We start from the raw sequence: 22106 nt of genomic DNA on the forward strand, positions 1-22106 counted from the left end.
AGGGTTTGAGCACATTCAGTCCTTGGATAGTTGTATTTAACTTACATGAATGGGTCAGTTATTTGCGTGTTTTCCTAGTAGAGATTAGTTTAGTGCAGCGCAGCCATTCAGATTTTGCTCACTAGTTTGCCAGTTAATTTTTAATTTATAAATATTTTTACAGAATAATAAAGCAATTAAAACCTCCTATCCACTGGCTGTCCTCACTATTTGGTTGGGTTTAATCTTACAGAACCAGTCGGAGACAGATGGATGTCAGCAAGTTACAGTGAACCCTGATGCTTCAGAAATTCTGCAAGTGAAGAGAAGGAAAATGCAGCTGTATAAGAAATAATCAGAAACATGGCACAAAATAATTAGATGTTTTTTCAGCTTGTCCTGCAAATCCTGTAGCTTTTCCTGCTTTCCAGGAAGCGAAATACATGGCATCTACAATGTTTTTTTGTTTGTTTTAAAAAGCAACCTAAACATTGCAACTTTAAAACTGGTCTTTTTATTATTTTTGTGTGTGAATACTGTGTTATTCATCACCATATGTGTTATGAAGTCTGGTATTTATTTAAAGCTGTAAATGAAATTACTAGATGACTGGCAGGCTCAGCTTTGTACTACAGATGAATGAACCTGATTGGTAGAATATAAAATCATTTGTATTGAATAAATCAAATGAATCTGATTCTGCACTTGTCATCCTTGGAAACGTTTATGTTCTTGGATTATTGGTACCATTGACTTAAGCCCCCTAAATCACACTTTTGTATCCTCTTAACAGATGAACAAGACAAGGGACAGTGGAAACTAAGTTATCGTTGTCTAACATGTCATGTCTTTTAATGGACACCAGAGAGGTTGTTCTTGATTTACATATATTCAGATCACAATTAACTCTTCAGTGTTTTTCAAATCTTCTGATGCAAAAAAATCAGTTAGTTTGTCAGAAATTATTGCAATAGAGTAGCTATTGACAGATTAGGTAGCTGCTTAGTTGTAAGCCCTAGAACTCAGATGAAAGACATCACTGATTTAACGAATTGACTCTTCACATGCAAGTATGTCTATTTTTATGTCCTAATTTAACACCAATCCCATTTTCCACATTTCCCATTAGGGCTGCAGAATCAGGCAAAAATACACCATTCTGCCTGGAAACCTTCTAAAAACCATAGAATTATCCAAGAGCTTTAGATCCAACTCTTCAAAGGATTTTAAAAGCCCCTAGGTCTCATCGGTATGAAGTGCAGTTAAGCACACATATATCATTGTGGGTCTGGAGCATAATGACTAAGTCTCTCATCAGAAGTAAAGAGAATATTTCTGCTAGAGATTTTTTTTTTCCTCCTCCTTCAACCTGGAATGCATCAATGATGGAATTTAGGCTTGTTAGCCCTACAGAAGAGCTTTTATAAGTAATTCTCCTGCCTGACCCTCCCTCCTCAGATTTTTCTAGTGGTCTCAGTCTTGCAAACACAGACACATAAGGCATTTGCAAATATATAAAATACTATTGACTTTGGGAGCACACCAATAGCTTTGATGTGTCAGATTCCAGTGTCTGTAGTCAAAACACTTCAGCAAGGTGCATGCGGGGAAGAGGGAAAGGGTGGTAGCAGCTGAGCCTGTAAGATTTTCAGGGGCAAGGGCTTGAAAAGCAAAACTGAAAAATGAATGTTGCTGTGACTGATTTAAGGAAGAACTGGTGTTGCTTTAGTTTCTGAGCAGTCTTGCCTACAAAAAGATGATTTACTTCAAAAAAAAAAAAAAAAAACTGAACAGGAAAACCATAATAAACATTCTGTTATTCACTCTGGCACCTTTTCCAAAATCACCACCTTGAAAACCTCATTGAGGCTATGAGAAGCCTCAGTAAAGTTTCTGATTGAGGAAGAAGAGGTTGGGGCAAAGACTAAAAACTGAGTAAATTTCTCAAGCTTACCATTTGCTGTTCCAAAGGCAGTCTCCTAATGAAGTGACCTTGACTCGGACCGAATTCTGGATTTAACCCAACTGAGAAATCTTGTCACCTGAGTATAGACTCCTGGCTTGTTTTTTAAACCACACTCATCTCCCCAGCTCACAAGGCCGTACACATAGTAGGAGCCATTTTCTGCACAAGTTAGTGGGCCTCCAGAATCTCCCTGAAGAGAAAAATAAATACAAAATACAAAATCTGAAGCAATCTACTGCATTTACAGTAAAAGAATTCTCTTCTCCCATTAAAAGACTTCAAGTAATTCTTTTTTCCTAACAGCTATTGCAATGGATGCTGCTTAATTGGCCCTTTGGATGGGCAATTCTTTCAGAACCAGGTCAGATGAAACTAGACTTGCTTAGATGTAAGATTTTGTTTAAGTCTTTGACGTGTATCTGACAAGGTCGCATGAAATTTCCCAGGCCTGAAGTACTGGAAGTAGCCCCCAAAAGATAACGATGTGATCCTATGCCTAAATGAAAGTACCTGCACCCCGCCAAAATTACAACAGCAGACTTCTTTTCTGAGATGCCTGATCTCATTTTGCAGTTTTATTGCTGGTTCCCATTGCTTAGTGTATTTGCAGAAGTAGTTTGCACGTCAAGAGGCATTGCTTGAGCTCTTATCCACATTTACAACAGTGTAAATATGAACTTGCTTCCCATTTGCACTACTGTAATGAAAAGAAACATCAATCCTGATTTTCCCTATAAGTATTAGCTCTGATTGTGGAGATAAAGTTGGAATTTTTGCTGAGAGCAGATGCTGTAACAGAACGGAGAGAAAAAAAACCCAAAATTTTTAGCTTATTCTGATAAACTGCCTCAGAAACCAAACTTTTCCAGGCAGGTCTCTAGCTTCCATAGATCTGCCTGTGGCTGACAGGGCTGACATTAGCTCTAGGGATATAAATCTCAAACTATACTGAAGAAAGATGATGGCTCTTGAAATACACTGATGGGAGAAACAGATACATATGCAGTACCCTTCCAAAGCTATTACTCTGCACAGCCTGACTATTTACATGAGAAATTAGTGTTCAAATACAGAAAAAGCAACAGACCTGACAGGAATCAATTCCAGACCTCTGAAGATTCCCTGCGCAGAACATGCTTTCATCCAGGATGTGATCGTACGCTCTTGGCGCGTTGCACTGCCTCTGCGAAACCAACTTGACATTGGCATCTAGCAGCTGATGGGATTCTTCATCTACAGGATGTGCACCAGAAAATCAAGTCACCTTCCTCCCAAACCTGTTTTATGTTGTCTTTGTTCAAAATACGAATGTGTTGGCCCTTTGGATGGGAAAGGCGATTTGGGGGTGGAGGGTGAGGATTTCGTGGGCTAGTCGCTCTCAGTTAATATGGTTTGAGCCTGGAAGCTTCACTCGGGACGCTGAGGTTGTTGCCTGAACAAAAGCAAAATCAGAATCTGGCTCAGATCAGCTCTACATGTGGCACTCTGCTTTTCAAAGGTGCCGGTCTGCAGCTCCCAGTGGTCTCAGGGGTTGTCAGTGAGATGTGTTCAGCAGTTCTCAGACTGGTACCACGGGCTGTTTTAATGAGCAAACTAATGAAACAGGTGGGAACCGAAAATTATACAATATTTGAAGGCAAATGATTAATTATAGTGGATCTAAAGACATTAACTTGACATCTAAAGGCAGTAGCCAGATTTTCCACGTACTACATCTGTAGGTAATTAAAGGTGATTTATAAGTTCGGTTATACTTGAGTTTCAGGAAATATTCCATTTCTGCACTGATTTCCTGAAATGCTAATAATAGCTCTGCTAAGAGGAGCCATCTAGTTTGAACATGAACAGGGTACTTCATATTCTTTGTTGGAAAAAAAAATAATAAAAAAAAATCCCCATACCCTTTTTAAGAGACTTTTTATTTGGAACTTTAAAAAATGTCCATTAAATTCTGTTGGTGCATTCTGATCAAATGAATACATTTGTCTCTTGTGGACTTCAATGAGAGTTACATCAGAAGGGAGAATATGGTCCTAAGTATCGTATCTGGCTGTATCAGTCACAAAGCAGTAGGACACCTACTGCAGCCTCCGTGACACATCTTCCTTCTGCTGCTTTACAGCAACACATCAATCAGAACATGAGAAAATGCATTTTTCAGAAAATTGCCATTATCTTTTTTTTAAGCATAGTAATTTCTCCCCTCAGGATTTACTGTGGGCAAGAAAGGTTTCGGATAGCGCTGGTTGAACTTGAAAAGCTTTGGATTTTTTTCTTATTTTATTTTTCCATGCATCTGAAGATCCAGATGCTGCTTCTAAAAAGCTTTATCTGACCCAATGGGTTGGAAAACCAGGTGAAAGTTCCAGTCTCTCTCAGTCTGGTCTCAAAATACACAATCTATACAATAGTCTCTCCCTCTTGATATTTTCTTGCTTCTGTTACTGGCTCCAGATGAAACCAAGACATGGTATATCACATGGCAAACAAACAAACAAACAAACAAAAGCGAACCATTCTTTTTTTCAAAACTTTCTGACAGGTTTGGTCGGTCTAATAATTGGAGATGTCAGCTAGTGATTAATTTCTTAGGATGGTTTACCTGTCTTTGATTTTGAATTTCAAAATTTCATTTTGGTTTCACTGCGTGCCTAGACCCATCTTTGGTTCTAGCAATTGTCACTGATGGTGCCAGGCTTCTGTACCAAGGAAGCATCAACCGAAGACAAGATAGCCCACAAATACCTGTCTCTGTGGCACCCCATCCTGAAATGAAGCAGTCAGTGCCATCAGGAAAGTCAAAGTTAGGCAAACACGCTGTTTTCACATACTTCGTTTCCACAGCACAGTGACCATCAATTGGCTTCAGCTTCAGGAGTGCTGGATACAAGATAAAAAGCAGTAAAAATATTTATAATTAACTCTAGTCCTTATCAGTTGCTAGCACACCGTCATGAAGGCTACAATATTTGATATGTTATTTACATTACATGCTGCGTCTGTCGCCTTTTTTTATTCTTTCCACACCATGACTTCTACCTGGCCATCATGATTCCCATCCCAAAGATCCAAGGAATGGGATCCACGATTTGGCCTAATTATTTCCAGAATATATTATCAGATGGAAATTTCACACTGACTTCAGTTGGAGAGAAGTGTTTCAAGCAACTGAGGTGAGCCACATGATTACTCAAGAGGAGGGATTTACCAATATCATTGTATTGGACACCGTCTGTTTCTTTGTATTTGTAATGTACAATGGTCTTCTCCACATCAAATATTTGCTCTTGAGGCTCTCTCTTCTTGAGGTCTTGCTTTCCAAGGGCCACTTGGAGATGTTCTGCTGAGAATCTGTAAAAAGAATAAAGCAAATTACATGTAGACATTGTCTGTCAGAGTGGTGATAACCTACTGCTTTAGTATGTGGAAGTCAAAATAGCTGCTTCCTGTTGTTGTAGAGCACAGGCAGGAGATTTCAAGAGGTTGTTACAGGAGGACTTAGTCAGGAAAGCTGTGATGTTGGCCTATATATGTGCTCTTAACTTGTTGCAGCCATGATGGGTAGTAAGTTTAAAGATGCATGAATGTGCTTTTCTGGGAAACATTTGGCTATGACAAAGAGTGGTAACTTGTGGAGCTATGGGACTATAATTACTTACAATTAAAATAATCTGTGACAGAATATTGGATGGAGTGTAATGTGCCAATACTTAAGGTTATCAGTTTCTAACACTTCTTCAGCAAAAAAAGCGCAAAGAAGTTAGAAATGTAACATCATAAGCTAACAGGCACATAAGCAATTGGAAACAAAAAGCATGTTTTGGCTCTTCTGCCTCTTTTAGCTCAATTCGGGTGATTAAGAAAGTAAGTTTAATTTCTTTTAGCAAGTACATTTTTAAATACATGTGCATTTTCATGTACATGCTTCATGTATATATATATATATATATATCTTTTTCACGTGTATCCTTTTCAAAATTTGATTCCCAGCAATTATTTGGATTGCAAATTTCAAGGCATCTTTAACAGGCACTCTCCGTTTTTATGTTTAGCTACCTAGACATAGGACTTGCACCTACTCAATGCAATGTCCAGCAGTAAGAACCCAGCATGGTTTAATTAGCACTCCACCACAGAAATGCCTGCCCCTCCTGGAAGTCTTTTTCTGTAGAGATACCATCCATGGGTGTTTGCCAGCTTTAGTCTTGGCTCCACCATAGATCCTCTTGAGTGGCCTTTGACTTTCTACTTGTCCACATGTTTTGAATTCTTCATTTGACACAGGTGGGTCAGTAGGGCTCTCTGTTTCTTCTGGGATCTCTTCAGCTGCATTGGGAGAGACAGCAGATGTGTAATGCAGGGATTATATTAGAGTGGGATGGAAAGCTGTGATGGGGAGAGTTAAGTAGCAGGGGGTGACTCCCAGTCCCTGGGACAGCTGGCTGCATTACAGTTCTGCAGGCATGGCTCGTACCTATGGAAGAAGGTATTTGTTTCTGGGGGCTCAGGGGTATGATGGAGATGATTTGGAGTGACATTTTGGGAAATGAGGAAGTAGAGTTAACAAAAAAACAAAATATTTTATCTGACTTGCAAAATCCTATACCTGGTATTAGACATAACTCTGTCTCTAGTAATTATTCTGTTAGCACCCCATTGCCTAGGTAAAATAGTCCAAATGGAAATACTATCATTTTTTTGGACATCCAAGTCAATGTCGTAAAGGGTCTTCATGTGGAAGATCTGCTGCGAATCCTCCCAATGTGTGCCACCCCTCTTCCATCTCCTGACCTAGACTAAACCTGACAATAAGAAGACCCAGATAAAGAAACAAAAATAATCTTTAAGGACTCTTGAAATATTTAGGCTTTGTCAGATCTAGCTCTGCCCAGAAACAATTCACTCTGAAGTATGTGAGCTCATTCAATCCTCACTAACTTTTATTGTAGTTTCCCCAATATGCCTTTGGATAGATCCTCACCAATGGTAAATCCCAGAGCCCCACAGTAAGCCCTGCAAATTCTATCTCTAGTGTGACTTTGCTATACTGTGGGTATGTGATTGTGCCCTGATGTATGGGGTGCTTCCAGGCAGTGAGCAACCTGAGCAGTTTCCCTTCTAGATACATACGGTGCAGTACACCTAAAGGGCCATGGCAAATATGGAACTTGAAGCTGAATTTAACTGCTTTGAACTTGGGTACTCTGAGTACTGCAGGAACCACTTATGCTGGGGCAGAACTTACAGGAATTCTATTTAAAATAAAATAATAAACATACCACAGTTTTGTGGCAGTGACTTGTAATGTATCAGTGCCTCCAGCTCAAGGCACCTGTTGGCTGGAGCACCTTTACTCTGCCAAACAGCTTGCTTAAAATTTTCCACTCTACCTGTTCCTGAGCAGGGTGAAACGTCACAGAAGTCCCAATCCACTTTGTTATTGTTTTTGATGTAGCACCAGGGTTTTTCATCGCCATCGGGATTCCTGAAGGGAAGAGTTGACAGCATCAGCCAACCAGACTTGGAGAATCTCCATGAAACTGGCTTACCGGGGACACTTAGCAGAGTATCCTCGTGTTCCATCAGGAGGACAGAGCTTTCAGAAATATTCTTTTTGAGAAAAGGACTCCTTTTGAGTTTTGAGAAAGATGGTGTCTGAGATGGAGATGGGGAGGAAAAAGAGGGTCTCTGTCACTATCCCCACACTCATCTTAACTTTGAGAAAAAAAATAGGTAATTCAGAGAAATTAGGGACCCTCTGCAAGTCTCAGATCAGTACAGTCACTTAGGAAATGCCGCTATAACACTCTGCCATCTTTTAGACAGGCAGTGCATCACAGGATGTGAGATCTTAACACCACCTAAAGACTTCCCTAGCTTTGCCATGGGAGCAGCTTGTACTCACTGTTTTCCTCTGCAGTTGCTTTTGCAAAACACTACCTGCAGAAGTTATGTTCACCAATGCCATAAGAGTCAGCATCCTTCATAAATGCATTAATGGGGTAGTCCAAGAGAGTGTGGGAATTCCAGTGCAGGCAAGTCTTTCCATTTGCTGCTTGGTTCACTTTTCCCCTGTACTGGAGGGAGCCCTCTTCATAGCAATCATCCAGTCCTGTAAGAAGAAAATTCCGATATAAAAATATCTTTTCTGATGTTCCTTCCCTGAAACAGCTCCTCCTCCTTTCCCTTCTTGCCCTACTGTCCTATTTATGGAGGAGCAGAGGAACTGTAGGACATGACAGTTCACTTAATGATAATCCTTTACATTAGCTAGGACAGAAATAAGAATCATGCCCCAATATATCCAGTCTGCACATGGACTGGCTTCAAAGTCTGAAACTTCTGTGCATTGTGAGAACTTAATGGCTAAATGGTGTCTTTTAAAACTAGGATAACTCCCTCAGTGGCCTGTCCAAGAAAAGTTGTCACCAGGGTTAGCCAGAATTGGTTGCAGAATTGCTATCATGACAAGGGAACAGATGTGCCAAAAGGAACATTGTGAGCTGTGGACCTTACCTGTAGGCAGTTGGAGGGAAGGTCATCTGCAATGAGGTGCATTCATCTTACACGGAGTTTGTCTGAAGTGCAATAAACTTTTTGCAAGAGAAGGAAGCAAGTTCTGTTCCTCAGAAGTACGTGTGGGCTGTGGTGGCTGTGGTGTTTGAGAAACCCTGACTTCCCTTACGCAGGGGTCACATAGGACCTCTGGAAATGTGTTTTCATTCATTCTTTGCTAGTGAGAGCTAGTTGAAGCACAATTCAGCAAATATCAATACAGGAGCTGTTTTGGCCCCTGTGGCTGATGGTGACTTTACCTCTGGAGTGGTCACGTACCAATTTCACAGGTTCTCCCTCTAAATGGTTCAGGACATTCACAGCTGAATTTTGATCTGATTCTGTGCCGTATACAGATACCTCCATTTTTACATGGATTTGGCCTGCATGGTGAAGATGCTGTCAACATGGAAAACAAAGATCAGGTTTGTAGCTCTGCTAAAAGCTGTGCAGCCTCTCACACGTTTGATGGAAACGAGAGAAAGCTCCCATTTAGCTTGCAAGCTTTAACTTCTTATGAACTCTAAAATGCTCATGACCATAGTGAAGAGCTGCCACCTTGTAAATCAAACCTGAATGTCCGGACCGGGGTTATGCTCTGGCGGGACTGTGCTCACCTCGACGGCAGTCAGGCAATTTGTAGGGGTGGCTGCAGCTGCACTGGAAGTAAGGTGAGGCTAAGGTAATGAGGCAGTCTCCTCTGACACACCTCTTCTTCAGACACGTGTCTTTCACTGTGGTGAGGCCCGATAAAACAGAAAAAGGAGATATTGCATCAGCATTTGCTTATCACAGCATCTGCAGCAAAAGGGCTGTAAGACCCACAGGCAACTCACGACTGTCTGCACCACTGGGAGCTGAGCTCTCTGAACACGTGTTGTGCATTTACTGGGCATTGCTTTAAAAAGATGCTAGTCCAGCCTATGAGCTGGATGCAAGATCCATTGACACGGCTACACGGGGCTGCCAAAACCCTCACATTGGTGAAAATGGTTTCCTAAAGCACTGTATTTGCTTCAATTGATGCAGCTGTAATGGTAACGTTGGTCATGGAGATAAGGAATGTAAGTCAGGGGAAGCAGCAGTTACCTTTCTCACACGTGGTGCCGGTGTATGGCTGGGGGCAGTGGCAGCTGAAATGACTTCCTTTTTTTTCACACCAGCCATCATTCTTGCAGGGATTGGAGGAACAGGGATCTGCCAGGGTAAGGACAGCCATTTTTTTACTTTTAATTTCAGCTTCTGCACCTCTGTCACTTGTGTTCTCAAGCTTTTTGACCAACTAACAGGTGCCCTCAGCTCTGTGCTGGTAAACCAGAAAGCTGGTAAACCTCTCCACTCCACACCAGGCTGCCAGCACTGCCAGGTGCTGGGGCAAGCAAAGGTAGCCATCCACCACCTCTGCTTTCCCTAGGCAAGAAATAACCCTAGGGCAGGTTGTAACCGGCTGCCTGCCTCTTATTTTGTGTTCAAAAGAAAATTGGCGTTCAAATTCAGAGCAGTTTTGAGGATCCTTTCCTGCTCTCCTGAAGTGTGGCGAAACACAAAAAGAAATCTTAGAGAGAAAGAGGGAAAAAAAAAAAAGAAAAAGAAAGAAAAAAAGAAAACCTGCTCTACATTTGGGTTCTGAGCATAAATACAGAACATATATCCCATGAAAACAGCAATTACATCTTACAGTGTCTATAGACAAATAAGCCTGTGTTTTTTGTAGTAGCAATCAGAAATGTTCTGCATGATCAGAATCCGTCCTGTGAAACCCAGAGATAAAACACAGGCTCCTTACAAGAGAAATACAAAGGAGAACACTGCAAACAATCCTCCTAACTCGTCTCTTTGATGCAGGCATTTCGAGAGCATGCTGGCAGATGAGGCCTGCCATGCTCACACTGAAAATGTAGTGTTGGGATTTTACCCCTTCCTCGCCTCCCTGCCCACCCCACAGAGGTGCAGAGTTGCTAATACCTTTTCTAGCACTACTGTAGCCAAACATTTCCTCAAACCAGTCGGGATCCTTCGCATATTCACTCTGGAGGGGCTCCCCTTCTGGCTCCGTGTACTCATCATAGTACTCATAGTTGTCAGGCTGGTCTGGAGGGAGAGAGAAGAGAAGGGGGGGAAGCACAGAAGTATTAAAATGCAGTTAAGAAGGTGTTAAAAAAATCAGGCCTTGGTGGGGCCGGGCTTTTTCTCCTGACTTGGGGCATCACAGCAACAATGGGTCCAAACTTGCATCCTTTGGGAAGCAAGGCAGGACTTAGCTGCCCTGGCCGGTATCGTGAAGCACAACCTGCATCTGGCTGGATCACTGCAGTGTGAGGTTCGCACCCAAGGCCTCTTCCAACACAGACCTTCCTCTGGGGAGTGAGGGGAGCCGCGGGCGGACACGGCGGAGCCGCCGGCTTCGGGAGCGCTCGGCAGCCTCCCACCGGCTCTGCATCCCGCCCGGGGGCAGCCCCGCAGCTCCGTCCCCGTCCTGGGTGCTGATTGAGGGGGGCTGGCAGCTCTCTGCGGGGACACGCGCCCAGCGGGAGCCACACGGGTGTTCACAGGCGCTACGGGAATGAGCAAAGCTGAGCTACACACAGAGACGTCTTAGAAAGCTCTCCCCTAGGGCCGGCCCGATGGCCCCGTGGATAATGCTCTGCCTCGGACTGATTATCGGCTGCATTATCTTAGTTTTCTCCCTTCATTCATTCCCTTGCAGCCTTTATCTTTAGTCTTTGCTCCTGAAAAAAAGGATATTCCACTTTTGTACAATGGGTGTTTTATATCTCATATTAAAATAGAACAGTTTTTTTTCTTCTTCTTTTTTTCTTCTTCTCATTTTTTTTTTCTGCATGCCAACTCTCCTTTCTCACCAAAAAGAAAAAAAAAAGACAGGAAAGTTTCACCTCATTTATTGCTCTGTCAAGTCAAGACTGCTTTTCCCCAGCTCATTATTTCCATGGGAGCTGAGTCTTGGCAGCGTGCAAGTGCTGCAGGAGTGGGTTCCTCGCTGGGGAACAGGAGGATCTCGCTGGGAGATAAGGACAATGTCTGCAGTGAGCAAAATTAAATTTAATGTGATGTAGTTAAGAAAGGAAAACAAAAAGGGGGCTTTGCCTGGAGTGCAGCCCACCAGCTTGCTGTGTGTGGGTCTCGAGACCTTGCAAGCTGACTGGAGTTTGAGGGACAGTGCCAAAGGAGTTTGATTTTGTTTCTCCTGTTTATTTTACAGAATCGTAGCGGGAAGCGTTAGCTTTTATTCCACAGGTGCTTTAAAGAGTGGTTCCGAGGGACTGGGCGGCCCTTTTCATACAAAGGTGGTACCTGCAGTGTTAAGGGTGCACTTGAAGAGGGCTCAGAAAATACCAGCACTTTTGGGTACTCCAGCTGCAAATACTGAGACTCAGTGAAGTGGAGCCATCCGACTGGGAAACCCTGCCCAGGCTGGCATAAGATTGCAGCAAAGCTGAGAACTCACCAGTCCCTGCAGTATCTATCACAGCCCTCCCTTTAGTTTATGGAAAACTGGAAAATGAAAGAGCAATGACAAACTACGTGAGTGAGAGTTCCCATCTTCCAGCCACTCTGTGTCCTCCCCAGCAGCATGAAGCAGTAAGAAACAAAAGCCCTGACTCGGATACATGACATCAAACTGAAATGTATCTTCCTATTTATCACTGCTTCAACACTAAATAACTATTTGGCTTCCACATCTCTTATTTAAGAAGTATTCCCATTCCATTTTTTTAATTATTCATAACAAGCCATAGGTTTAGTAAAGCAAAAGGAACATTTTTTTATCTGAGCACATAATTAACGCACAAAGTCTGATACACTGGTTGCGTTAAACGTATTACTAAATCAGAGTGTTCATTTTTTGTAAGTGCTGGAAAACCTTAACATGCTTAAAAAAGCAGTGATCTGACATTTGTCACTGAAATGTGACTATTACATGAAATTAAATTAGACATCCTGCATGCAAATTTTCAAAGAATAACTTTCCTCTGTGTAGTACAAAAAAAAAAAAAATCACCCCATAATTGATAGGCAGGGATTGACTTTTAAAGCTTCAAATCAGCTTTGAGGTTTGGGTGATCTTTTAAACTGCTTGAGCTTTCATCTGCAGGTTTTCACATTGCCAAGAGCTGCCAATCAAGTAATGGATTTCTGATCAATATCCCCTTGTTCATTAGCTTACACGGACTCTCTCTTGCGGAGAGAATAGATAGCTCAACACTGGCAGTCACACTGTTTTCAAAACCTTCACCGGATCAAGTCATGACTAATGTTCCAAGTGGGAATATGATGCATTCGAATGCCATCTGAGTGACCTGAATTGCGAGGTAACTTTGCTGGACTGCAGTTGTCAGGATGAGTGATGGGCAAAGTTAAAGCCACTGCAAACACACATCAAGGTGGCCAGGAAGCACCCAGCATTTATTCCGGCTCTCAGGACCTCTGGGGACTGGCTGACATCTGCTCTAATTTCGGCAGGCTTTTTCTCATAACCTTTCTAAAGATTTTCTTTTTCTGGGAGGAATAGAAAGCTATTTTATGTGGCTGAAATCCTGACTGTATTTTAAATGATGGTAGATCTGCCATTTACCTCTACAGAGACAAGATAGACATCATGGTACATTGGCCCTTCCACATGGGCCTTGGCTGAGGGTATCTGCAGCTTTGAAGAGGGATTGCAAAAGAATAGCAATGCTGGCAATCCTTCAAATACTGTTTTGTGGCTGTTGCTTCACTGCAGTTTCGCAGCGACTTTTCCTGGGAATGGCAGGGCTCCATGCAAGGTTGCTGAGGAAAGCTGGAGGAGAAAGAAGTGAGGGACGCCCAGGAGAGAGGGAATTGGGACAGTGCTGGGACATGAGAGAAAAGCAGAGGGATTATATAAAAATGGAGCAGCAGGAAGCTGGGCAGAAGTGTGGATAGAACTCGAGGCCATAAAGGGCATGGAGGGACTGAAGTAACTTGCCACCAAAGGCCTTCAACCCAAAGGGAGCTCCACCACCAAAGGGCTTGCACAAGGCCATCGTTAAGGTAAATCCAGCCAAAAGGCTAACAGCAGGGAGCCAAGTGCATGACTGCACGACTAAATATTTGTACAAGCTCAATACTGAGCTCAAACACCGGAATCATTCTGAAAGTTGTTTTACACATACATCTTACTAAAAGAGTAGGGCTGATTTGAGGACAGAAGCAGCTGCACGACCTTCAAGGCAGCTGGGTTCCTAGATTTCACCAGGAAGCCAGAAAGGTAATTAAATGAACAGAGGTACAGTTAAATAAGGAGTGCTTGGTGAAAGCCACATTATTTTAGCATGAAAAGAGGTGAAATTATTAGTTATAAATTTTAAGTTTAGATCTAAGAACCACTGAAATGAAGAAAAGAAAGAGCAGGTTTAACCCTCAAATTACTAAACTTAGCAATAAAACCTTAATTATTCACATAGATCACATAGGCTATTAAGGAATTACAAATGCTCACCCTACATCTACACATCTGCACACAACATCCATCACAACCTCACTCCCAAATCACTCCTTTTCCTGCTATTAACATTTTAACATCCAAAGTCACCAAAGACTTTTACTGGCATGAAGTAGGAAATACTTTTTGAACCTGCTTGCAGTTTGGACATCTGTAGAGGCTTGCAATATCAAGTCCCATAATTAGCCATATGCTGCAAAGAAGGATGAACCTGCAGGAATCTGACCCTCAGTTTTTATGCCCAACTCACACAGCCAGGCTCCTTCCTCATCCTCTTCATCCTGAGGATTGCAGTCTGGCACAGGGACCCACTGAGCAGATCATGTCAGACCCTGTTTGCCTGCGGATCCCTCAATGTGTATTGAGCACCTCAGGCCTCAGAGTGGCCCAGAGAAGACCTGGCTTTGACCTGCACTGAGAGAGGCTGGACTCTCCCAGGACCATCTGCAGATTGGTACCACAGCAGCTCACAACAAGGATGCAGAGTTGTCTAGTTGTCACCTGCCCCAAGCAGAGCACATGGGAATGTTTGACTCCATGCGGAGACAGGGAAAAAGTGAATCTGCAGGTGTGAGTGAAACATGAGGGGTATGTTTAGGCAAGGCTTACTGGACTGAAGTTAGGCTTTGCTGGATGATGTGTTTTATTTTAAGTGCAACAGAAATGTTCGTGAAGTTCTTAAAACTCAGTGCCAGGGACTAGCTAGGGGTCTTGGTGAAGCAGGTTGCATCTCCTATGCATCACTTACTTTTACAGAGGAAATCGAAAGCACTTACCACTCAGAAGGTCAGTCAGGAAGAAGAGACTGCCAGACTGCAGGAGATAAAGAAGGGTAGAGAGTCAGTTCCTGAAACCACCAAGACAACAGGAGCTTGGTTTGCAACACACGTTGTGGCAGGTTCTGTTCTGCCCTGGGACATGAAATCCACGTCAGCTCTTGACCTCTTTCAGAGCTGAATGAAAAGGCTGTATTTTTAAGCACCCTTTCAGAAGATAATCAAAATATCAACTACTCTCAACAGCTTATAGGGGAGTTCTATCTCTTCTGGGTACCCAACTTTAGTTGCAGAGCAAAATGCTTTCAAAAAACACATCCTGAGTGAGATAAATTGCCCCTTCGCTTAATAAGTGACCGTGCATTGACTCCTTATCTCACGTCACTTCTCTGAAGTGACACAGGCCGTGCTCCAGCACGCTGCACAAGCCAGTGGCTGTGACATGCTCTGGCATGACAGTGCCCAGGTCAGCGCGTGCTGGCACAGCACAGGAGCCCAATGAGGTTTGTGAGGTCTGGACCTTCGAGCTGGAGGGCTGTCAGCAGCGCTTGGGTGGACGAGAGCATTGCTGGTACTTCCTGCAAGGAAATGCCATGTGTCTGACCTCCAAATGGGGCTCCAGCCTTTCCTGTTTGGCTCATGATCAAGGGCAAATGACAAAAAGGAAGAGAAGAAGAACAGCCCTCGGCCTTTGAAGAGGGTGAGCGAGGGTTGTCTGGAAGGAAACGCACTGACTCCACACCAGGACTCATCCTCCACATGAAGAATTCAGCTTATGTTTCCTTGTGCACTAAATCACAGTGGCAAACAGAATTCCCTGGCTGTGATGAGAATATCCATGCTAACAACGGGCACAAGGGAGTAGATTTGGAGCTGCTGTTCTTCATCCGTCACAGAATTTGTAGGAAGGAAGTGTAATTCCAAACAAATTGGTGTATGTATTCAAGGCAGTATATACACACACAGCATAAAAACTCCCAGTTAATATGTGTACTTATGCAATGCTGCAGATACAATTAACTAAATATACGCATTGTTTAGTTTTACATTACATAAAGAAATGGCATAGAGAAGAAAGGCATTCACAGCTAAACACTGATTGTATACAAGAATGAATGAATGAGAAACTGGACAAATAAGTTAGAATTTGCATTTGGGAATATTGCCTGGAATGTGTAAACGAATTTGCTTTGGACATATTTGTGTTCCGCCAAACAGAGCATAGGCCTCCCTTTGGAATGAGTGGAAAAAAATACATCATTTCCTCCTCAGCCCTCTGGGTGCCCCTTTGTGCTGCTTGCCTAGTGGGGTTGGAGATGGTTTTGGGTCAGAAGTGTTTGTTTTCAGTTAAGTTGCTAAGTCTTCCCTACACTTAGAGCAGCCATTAACTCCATGTGGGAATTTCAGGGGGTTTCAGCTCAGAATGGGAAGCATGGAAGGGGACTGCTCCATGCCCTCCTGTGCCTCAGTTTCTCTCAGGTGTAGAGTCAATGTGATGGTCTCACACTATCATAGGAAGATGACTTATAAAACTAGAAAAAGCCAAAGGAAACGTAGCACTTTGCTGTCCTGCTTTCTTTTATGGCATCCCAGTCTGACTACCCATTTTGCCTGCGCTTCCAAGCACTCCTCCGTGAGCAGAGCTGCCTGCGAGGCAGCGGTGTCCCAGCCTCCCTGTATTGTGTGATGTGTGGGATGCAGGATGCACGGGATGCGGGATGCAGGCGCAGGCTGCACGCGAGGGCCTCGCTGCCCGCCGTGCCGTATTCCTCGCGGCCAGCAGAGGAGGATCTTGTCCTTCCAACGAGGTGCAAAACTGAGTCCAGCCGGGAGCAGGATTCAAACAAAAGCAGGGGGAGGGAGAGAAATTAGAGTGTGGGGCTGCTTTCTGCAGGCTCCTTTCTGCAGCCCCACACCGATACTTTTTGTGTGCTCTCCAGAGGGAATAAAATCACTAGGTCCTGTTTGTAGCAAGTCCACGGAGAATGGGGACGACGGTGGAAGAATTCACGAAGAGCAATTTTGAGTTTTATTACTTGGTGCTCATAAAAAAGAAGCCGTGCAAAAAAAAAAAAAACGTCTAGGAGAGACATTTTATGTGGATAAAGGTGCACCGCTGAATGTGTAGTTAGTCTGTTAGAGAAATGGAAGGAAGAAGTTTGGAATTCAGAATATCCTAATTTCACCCACCCTCTGCTGTCATCATCGTAACGATCAGCACTTCACTAAAGCTTCATTTCTCCAAAGAACATCAAAACTTCACTAATTAGGTTTCATACAGAAGTTAAACACTGCAGATATATGATACTCTCTATTTTTCTTTTTCAACTCCTCAAAAATGAAAGACTTTTGAAATACAATAGTTTTCAAACGGTAATGCCAGAAACGTGAGTTTTCCTGGTCTCAAAGAAGAATCCTGAAGCTCTTTCTCAGACAAAAATATCTAGTTAATCTCTGGTAATTTGTCTTGAATTTGATCAGGAAGATTTGACCATAGATTGAACAGAAATTATTTACAGCTGCCAAGGGCACTCTGCAATTGCACTGCTGTGTTTCAGGTACCTTTGCTGCCCCATATTGCAACCAAAATGAATGATTGAACTATAAAAGCAGGTGGAGAAACAGGTGGCACAAAGAGGACAACTCAGGGCCAGGCTGTGAATTTACATACATGCAAAACAGACGTTATTCAAGAGAAAAAGGAGTAGTCACTCAAGCTGGCATGGCAGACTAGCAGAAGAAGGTCTGGGATGAAAGATATCTTCCTCCACATAGGAGGATGCACAGACACACACATATTTCACAAGGAAGCACTACAGGAGCACAGAATTAAGTTGCATGAGTGTGAGTTGGCCTGCTCACTTAATTGCACCAGGTTGTGGAAATTCTCCTGCAACTTGCTGTTCCGTCCTCTACTGCAGCAAAGCAAATATTGCCCCTTTCATTTGTCCCTCAGTACAACCACAGCTTTGCAGGTGGGAAGGATGCAGAATGGGGATGAACTGGAGGATGAGGATGGATATTTGAACAATTTCTATCCACAACAGCCATAAGGAATAAAGGAACCAGAAGGGCAGAGGCAACTACTGCCTTTTGTAGTGAACCCCTTGATGCTGCTGACAGCTCTTAGTGGGAACCTTTGTCTGGGCTTCTCGCCAAAGGAGGAGGGAATCGACGGTTGTGATGCTCTTACAATCGTCCAGATTTTTGCCTGCAACCATCTTGGATAGTGACAGTCTTTGAACTTCAAGGGAAAGTGGCTTTTCCAGCAATGACATTGTATTTCTCAGCCAGGGCCGTAGTTGCAGTGCGATGAAAGCAGGGCATGTTGTCATCTGGAGCACACATGCAACACATGTCATATTTTTACCCTGGGAAACCATTCCCTTAAAGGATTCCACCAAAACATCTGAGTTCTTTACCTCTCTTCTAGCAAGACATCTCCTGCCTCCACCCTGAGCTGCTACATTTGCTGCAGAGTATGTGACATGCTCCTCATTGATTGGTTTCGGAATGCCCAGACCAGTTAAAATTTATTTATTTGGGTAATTATTCATTTGAGAACTTTTCCTGTGGTAGCACCCAGGACAAAAACCCTGGGGATTCAGGGAAGAGGCACCAGCAGTGCCCTCTACCACACTGCTGACACAGCTTGGTTGTCTGCGCAGGAGCTACCTGCTCCTGTTTTCCCAGAGATCCGAGATGGGAAGTTAATATTTGCATTATGAGAAATGGTAGAAGCTGGGAGTATCTGGCTGTTTGCAAAGCTGCTCGCCACTGGATGAAGAGTCTTGGTGACTTAGATGGAAAATGGGCACCGTCTTGGATGCCTGGAGAAGAGGAAGCTGCAAAATCCATTTGAGCAGCCCTGTCACCCTAACAAAACTTTGCTGAGCTATCAAACGCTTCCGCAGCCTGTGCTGAGGATGCAAGTTATACTGTTAGACTTAAAGCTTATGCAAAGTGATTAAGTGCCTTTAGTTACAAGGGATATCAACCTGCACGCTCCAGGGCATGAGCTGATTGCCTTGGGGGGTCAGGAGGCAGCGCTCCCTCCAGGGCCGCGCTCGGCTACCCGGGGGCTCTGCGGAGGCTCCTCTGCTTTCCCGACGCATCAGGCGAATTCGGGCTGGTGCAGCAGTCAAGGGCTATGCCCAGTGGGCCACAAATCAAACCTGTCTTGACAACGTTCACTCCTCTTTGAGGGAAGCAGTTCGTGATGCCACGGAGCAAAAACCCTTCACATCATGAGTGATACAGTGAGAAGGTGAAGGAACACAACTTTGCTACAGGAATGCATCTATTAGTGAGTAGAAAAAGTGGCATGAGGAGATACTGAGCTGAGCTGCCTTTGAGGCTTCTCACCCTAACACGCTAATCTCCAAGCACCTGAGTATAGGAAAGACCAATACTGCTGGTATCTATAACGACTTCATATCCAGCTAGAATATCAGCATTGATGGTACGCTCTGAAGAAGGAACTTTTCTTTGCAACTGTTTGATCTTAACGGGATGCTTTAATCCTTACCATTCCACCAGTAACCGCACCAGATTATTTGGCTGAACTTATTGGAAAAGTGCTTCACTACAAGTCCAAGTGCTTTGGTAATGTCTGTATTGCTGTGCGTGAACATCTAGCCACATAATTTGCTCTGGATGAGCTTGCTGAATTTCCTTTTGGCAAAGTGAGGAGCACCTCACTGTGTGACACCATGCGCCAGGGACATTTCTACTACAGTATCTTGCTGGGTGGAAGCATATCGATTTCTCTATAAAGCTCCTGCTCATGCCATGCTGATGTATAAATCAGCGAGGACCTACTGGAACTAAAAGCAAAAAAATGCTGAGAAGGCCTGTCATATCTGAAGGCCATCTTTTTACAGTTATAGCATATACGCTTAAATGAAGGGGCAAATTTTGTTCTCACTTGCATCTGTGATGTAAATTTATGCCCTTTTTGGAAATACTCTATATTTATGCAGGTGTAATCAGTTTTTCTTCAGGTGAAAAGACCTGCAGTGAAAGAGCTGAATGGAAATTTTTGCTTTAAGTCCTTCTCCAAAACTTGCTGGAACTGCAAATGTCCTGGTGCTTTTCTACTCTGTTCTGACTGACTCAGTATGAGCTACTATCTGTGTTTGACTTCTGCTACATTACACCAGTAACATTTACTAATCGGAGTGTTGCTTATAAAAACTCCTAAAAGCAGATTCCAATAAAAAATACAAATGGTGAAAAGAGTTACAGGAAGAAAGGAAGGATGGAAATGGGAAATTACCAGTGTTTCCCACATTTTCGACAGTGTGCAAAGTCTGTTATTGTTTCATCCAAACTATTTCAGTGTAACTTCTTCTTTGTAACAAATCATTAAGGCAAAAACTTCCTCTCATAACATGTTTGTCATGCAATGGTCACGTCACAGCAACTCACCCCCCCCCCTTTTTTTTTTTTTCTGGGATTCATGCCAAGTGCTAAGCCAGAAAACCTTGTTATATTAATTATGAAGAAAAAACATGTTTTATTAAAAACTAGCCTGCTGAATATTCTGTCGTGCTGCTTTCCAGTGACAGCAGAATTGCTTTTGCATTTTAGCAAAGTTAATGAATATTTGGGGTGGGAGGAGGTATTCACTCTATTTTCCACCGTGATATTTAGAGCAAAGTCAGATTAGGATTGTCAAAGCTAATGAATCAATTTAGTACTTAGAACTAGTTTGCAAATCTGTGCAAGACTTCATGTTGGCTGAAGACTGCACCTACCTCTCCCTCATGGAGCATGAATTAAAACTGCCAGTTCAACATGAGCTTCTTTATATTAGATGAGGTTCCCGCAACGTCTGTAAAACAGACATTGAACAACTCTAGAACTGATCCCCCCAGCAAGCTGTCACACGTATCCGTGGATCAAGTGTGCCACATTTACTGTTATTGGCAATAGGTACTCCTAATGATACACCAATTAATAAAAAGCCTATTGTGTTGTGAAAATCACTCATTTTAAATTCACCAAGCACATCAAAAAGATCCACAACCTGTTAAAATCCTTCACAACACATTTTTCTTTCCCCAAAGGATTGGATTTAACCATGTCAACATCTACTATTTTGAAAAGAAAAGTTTTCACTACATATGAACTTGCATGCACGGGAAACTTCATTAAAAGTTCCAGAACCTGGAATTCTTTCATAAGAGAATCTACTTAGAATCATAGAATCATTAGGGTTGGAAAAAACCTTCAAGATCCAGTCCACTGATCGCAGTGCTTGGAGGAACAAAATAAACGTTTTTAAAACTGACTTTTAACTGGTTATGAGTCATTCTTCCATTCTTTAAATACAAGATGTATAGATTTGAGAATGTGACAGAGCAGGGCCAAAGCCTTCTCCACTTGTATTGAATACTTCGCTGCTAACCTTCCTTGTGCTTTAGTAGCAATGATAATTCATCTGCCCAAAACATAGGGCCAGGGTTAAGTTTTATCTTCTGCAGAAGAGCTGGCAAAACTGCCAAGTCAGAGTATGTCACTAACCTGTTTAATCTTATACCCAAGACTTTTAGCAACAGCAGGCACTGCAAAAATGCACAACGTGCCATAGCCATGAAAGATTGCACCCTGAAACGCGATGCCTTCATGAGAGAGCTGCTCCTGAGGAACCCCTCCAAGAAATTGTGAGGCTTCTGTTTATGTAGCATTTTGCTTGAGCATTTCACTGCTCAAAACTGCAGACATCCAGCTGAGCTCTCCAGGCACCGGCCAACAGAGCTGGCAGCCAGCCCAAAAGAAATGCAAAAACATACTCACGCCCAAACGTGCATTCCCCAGGAAAAGGACCAGCGGAAGCACCTGAAGGGACAGGGCACCCTTAACCATTCTGGTGCTGCTAGGTTTTCCTCAGATAAGCTTTTCCTTGCGGCCTGTGTTTCTTTAGGCAGGCCACAGTCATTTGAGAGTGAGCTAATTCAGTGCAAATAATTAACTGTGCTTCAGATATTGTTTAATGTTCAACAGATTGCCCTAACGAGATAAATGAATCCTGCCCAGATGATTGCTGTCTTGGCTTTTGGTGAGTGTTTCAAAACAGTAAATGCCAAAGCAGGAAATAGCCCAAATTAATGAAGAAAATATTTTTTTTCATGTATTGGTATTGTTTTCCTTCTTTATTGCCACTAAAAAGAAAAAAGAAAAAAAAAAAGAAGTGTGAGACTAATTTCTTCCTTTCACCTGAAAAAAATAATGACATCTGGTTAAAAAAAAAATTAAAAGCACGAAAGTGTTCTGGATTTTAAACTTCAACATTCATGTTCTTGATCATTTCTCTACAAATGTGAGAATTAAGAACCCTTTT

The 22106-nt window shown here is 42.8% G+C and overlaps 2 protein-coding genes across 2 annotated transcripts in view; one reads left to right on the forward strand and one right to left on the reverse strand.

Annotated features, from left to right (window-relative positions):
* The window catches only part of NRAP (nebulin related anchoring protein), a 49818-nt gene extending 49482 nt beyond the window's left edge, over positions 1-336 (forward strand). The window contains exon 42 of the mRNA XM_088528604.1: positions 233-336. Coding sequence (XP_088384730.1) covers positions 233-334 — 102 coding nt within the window. The 3' untranslated portion in view covers positions 335-336. The remainder of the gene's footprint in view (positions 1-232) is intronic.
* Positions 113-21631, reverse strand: HABP2 (hyaluronan binding protein 2). The gene is made up of 14 exons (XM_088528908.1): positions 21563-21631; positions 14762-14798; positions 10466-10591; positions 9590-9697; positions 9118-9234; positions 8780-8899; positions 7886-8057; positions 7336-7430; positions 6025-6271; positions 5154-5296; positions 4691-4825; positions 3033-3178; positions 1934-2135; positions 113-292 (listed from the first exon to the last, which is right to left on the reverse strand). Exons 1-13 carry the CDS (start codon positions 21629-21631, stop codon positions 1959-1961), a joined length of 1692 nt encoding a protein of 563 aa, XP_088385034.1. The 3' UTR covers positions 113-292; positions 1934-1958.
* Between the last annotated feature and the right edge of the window lie 475 nt (positions 21632-22106).

This window comes from Tinamus guttatus, unplaced genomic scaffold, assembly GCF_059628265.1.
Source record: "Tinamus guttatus ecotype Peru unplaced genomic scaffold, ASM5962826v1 Tinamus_guttatus_pri_ptg000314l, whole genome shotgun sequence".
Taxonomy (NCBI): domain Eukaryota; kingdom Metazoa; phylum Chordata; class Aves; order Tinamiformes; family Tinamidae; genus Tinamus; species Tinamus guttatus.

Excerpts from the sequence above, each read along its gene's own strand:
- HABP2 (XM_088528908.1), bottom strand. The coding sequence starts at position 21,631 with ATGGTTAAGGGTGCCCTGTCCCTTCAGGTGCTTCCGCTGGTCCTTTTC. Across the intron at positions 9,235-9,589 it reads CGGCACCACGTGTGAGAAAG|TGAAAGACACGTGTCTGAAG; the intron begins GTAACTGCTGCT and ends GCCTCACCACAG. Across the intron at positions 2,136-3,032 it reads CTGGAATTGATTCCTGTCAG|GGAGATTCTGGAGGCCCACT; the intron begins GTCTGTTGCTTT and ends TTTTCTCTTCAG.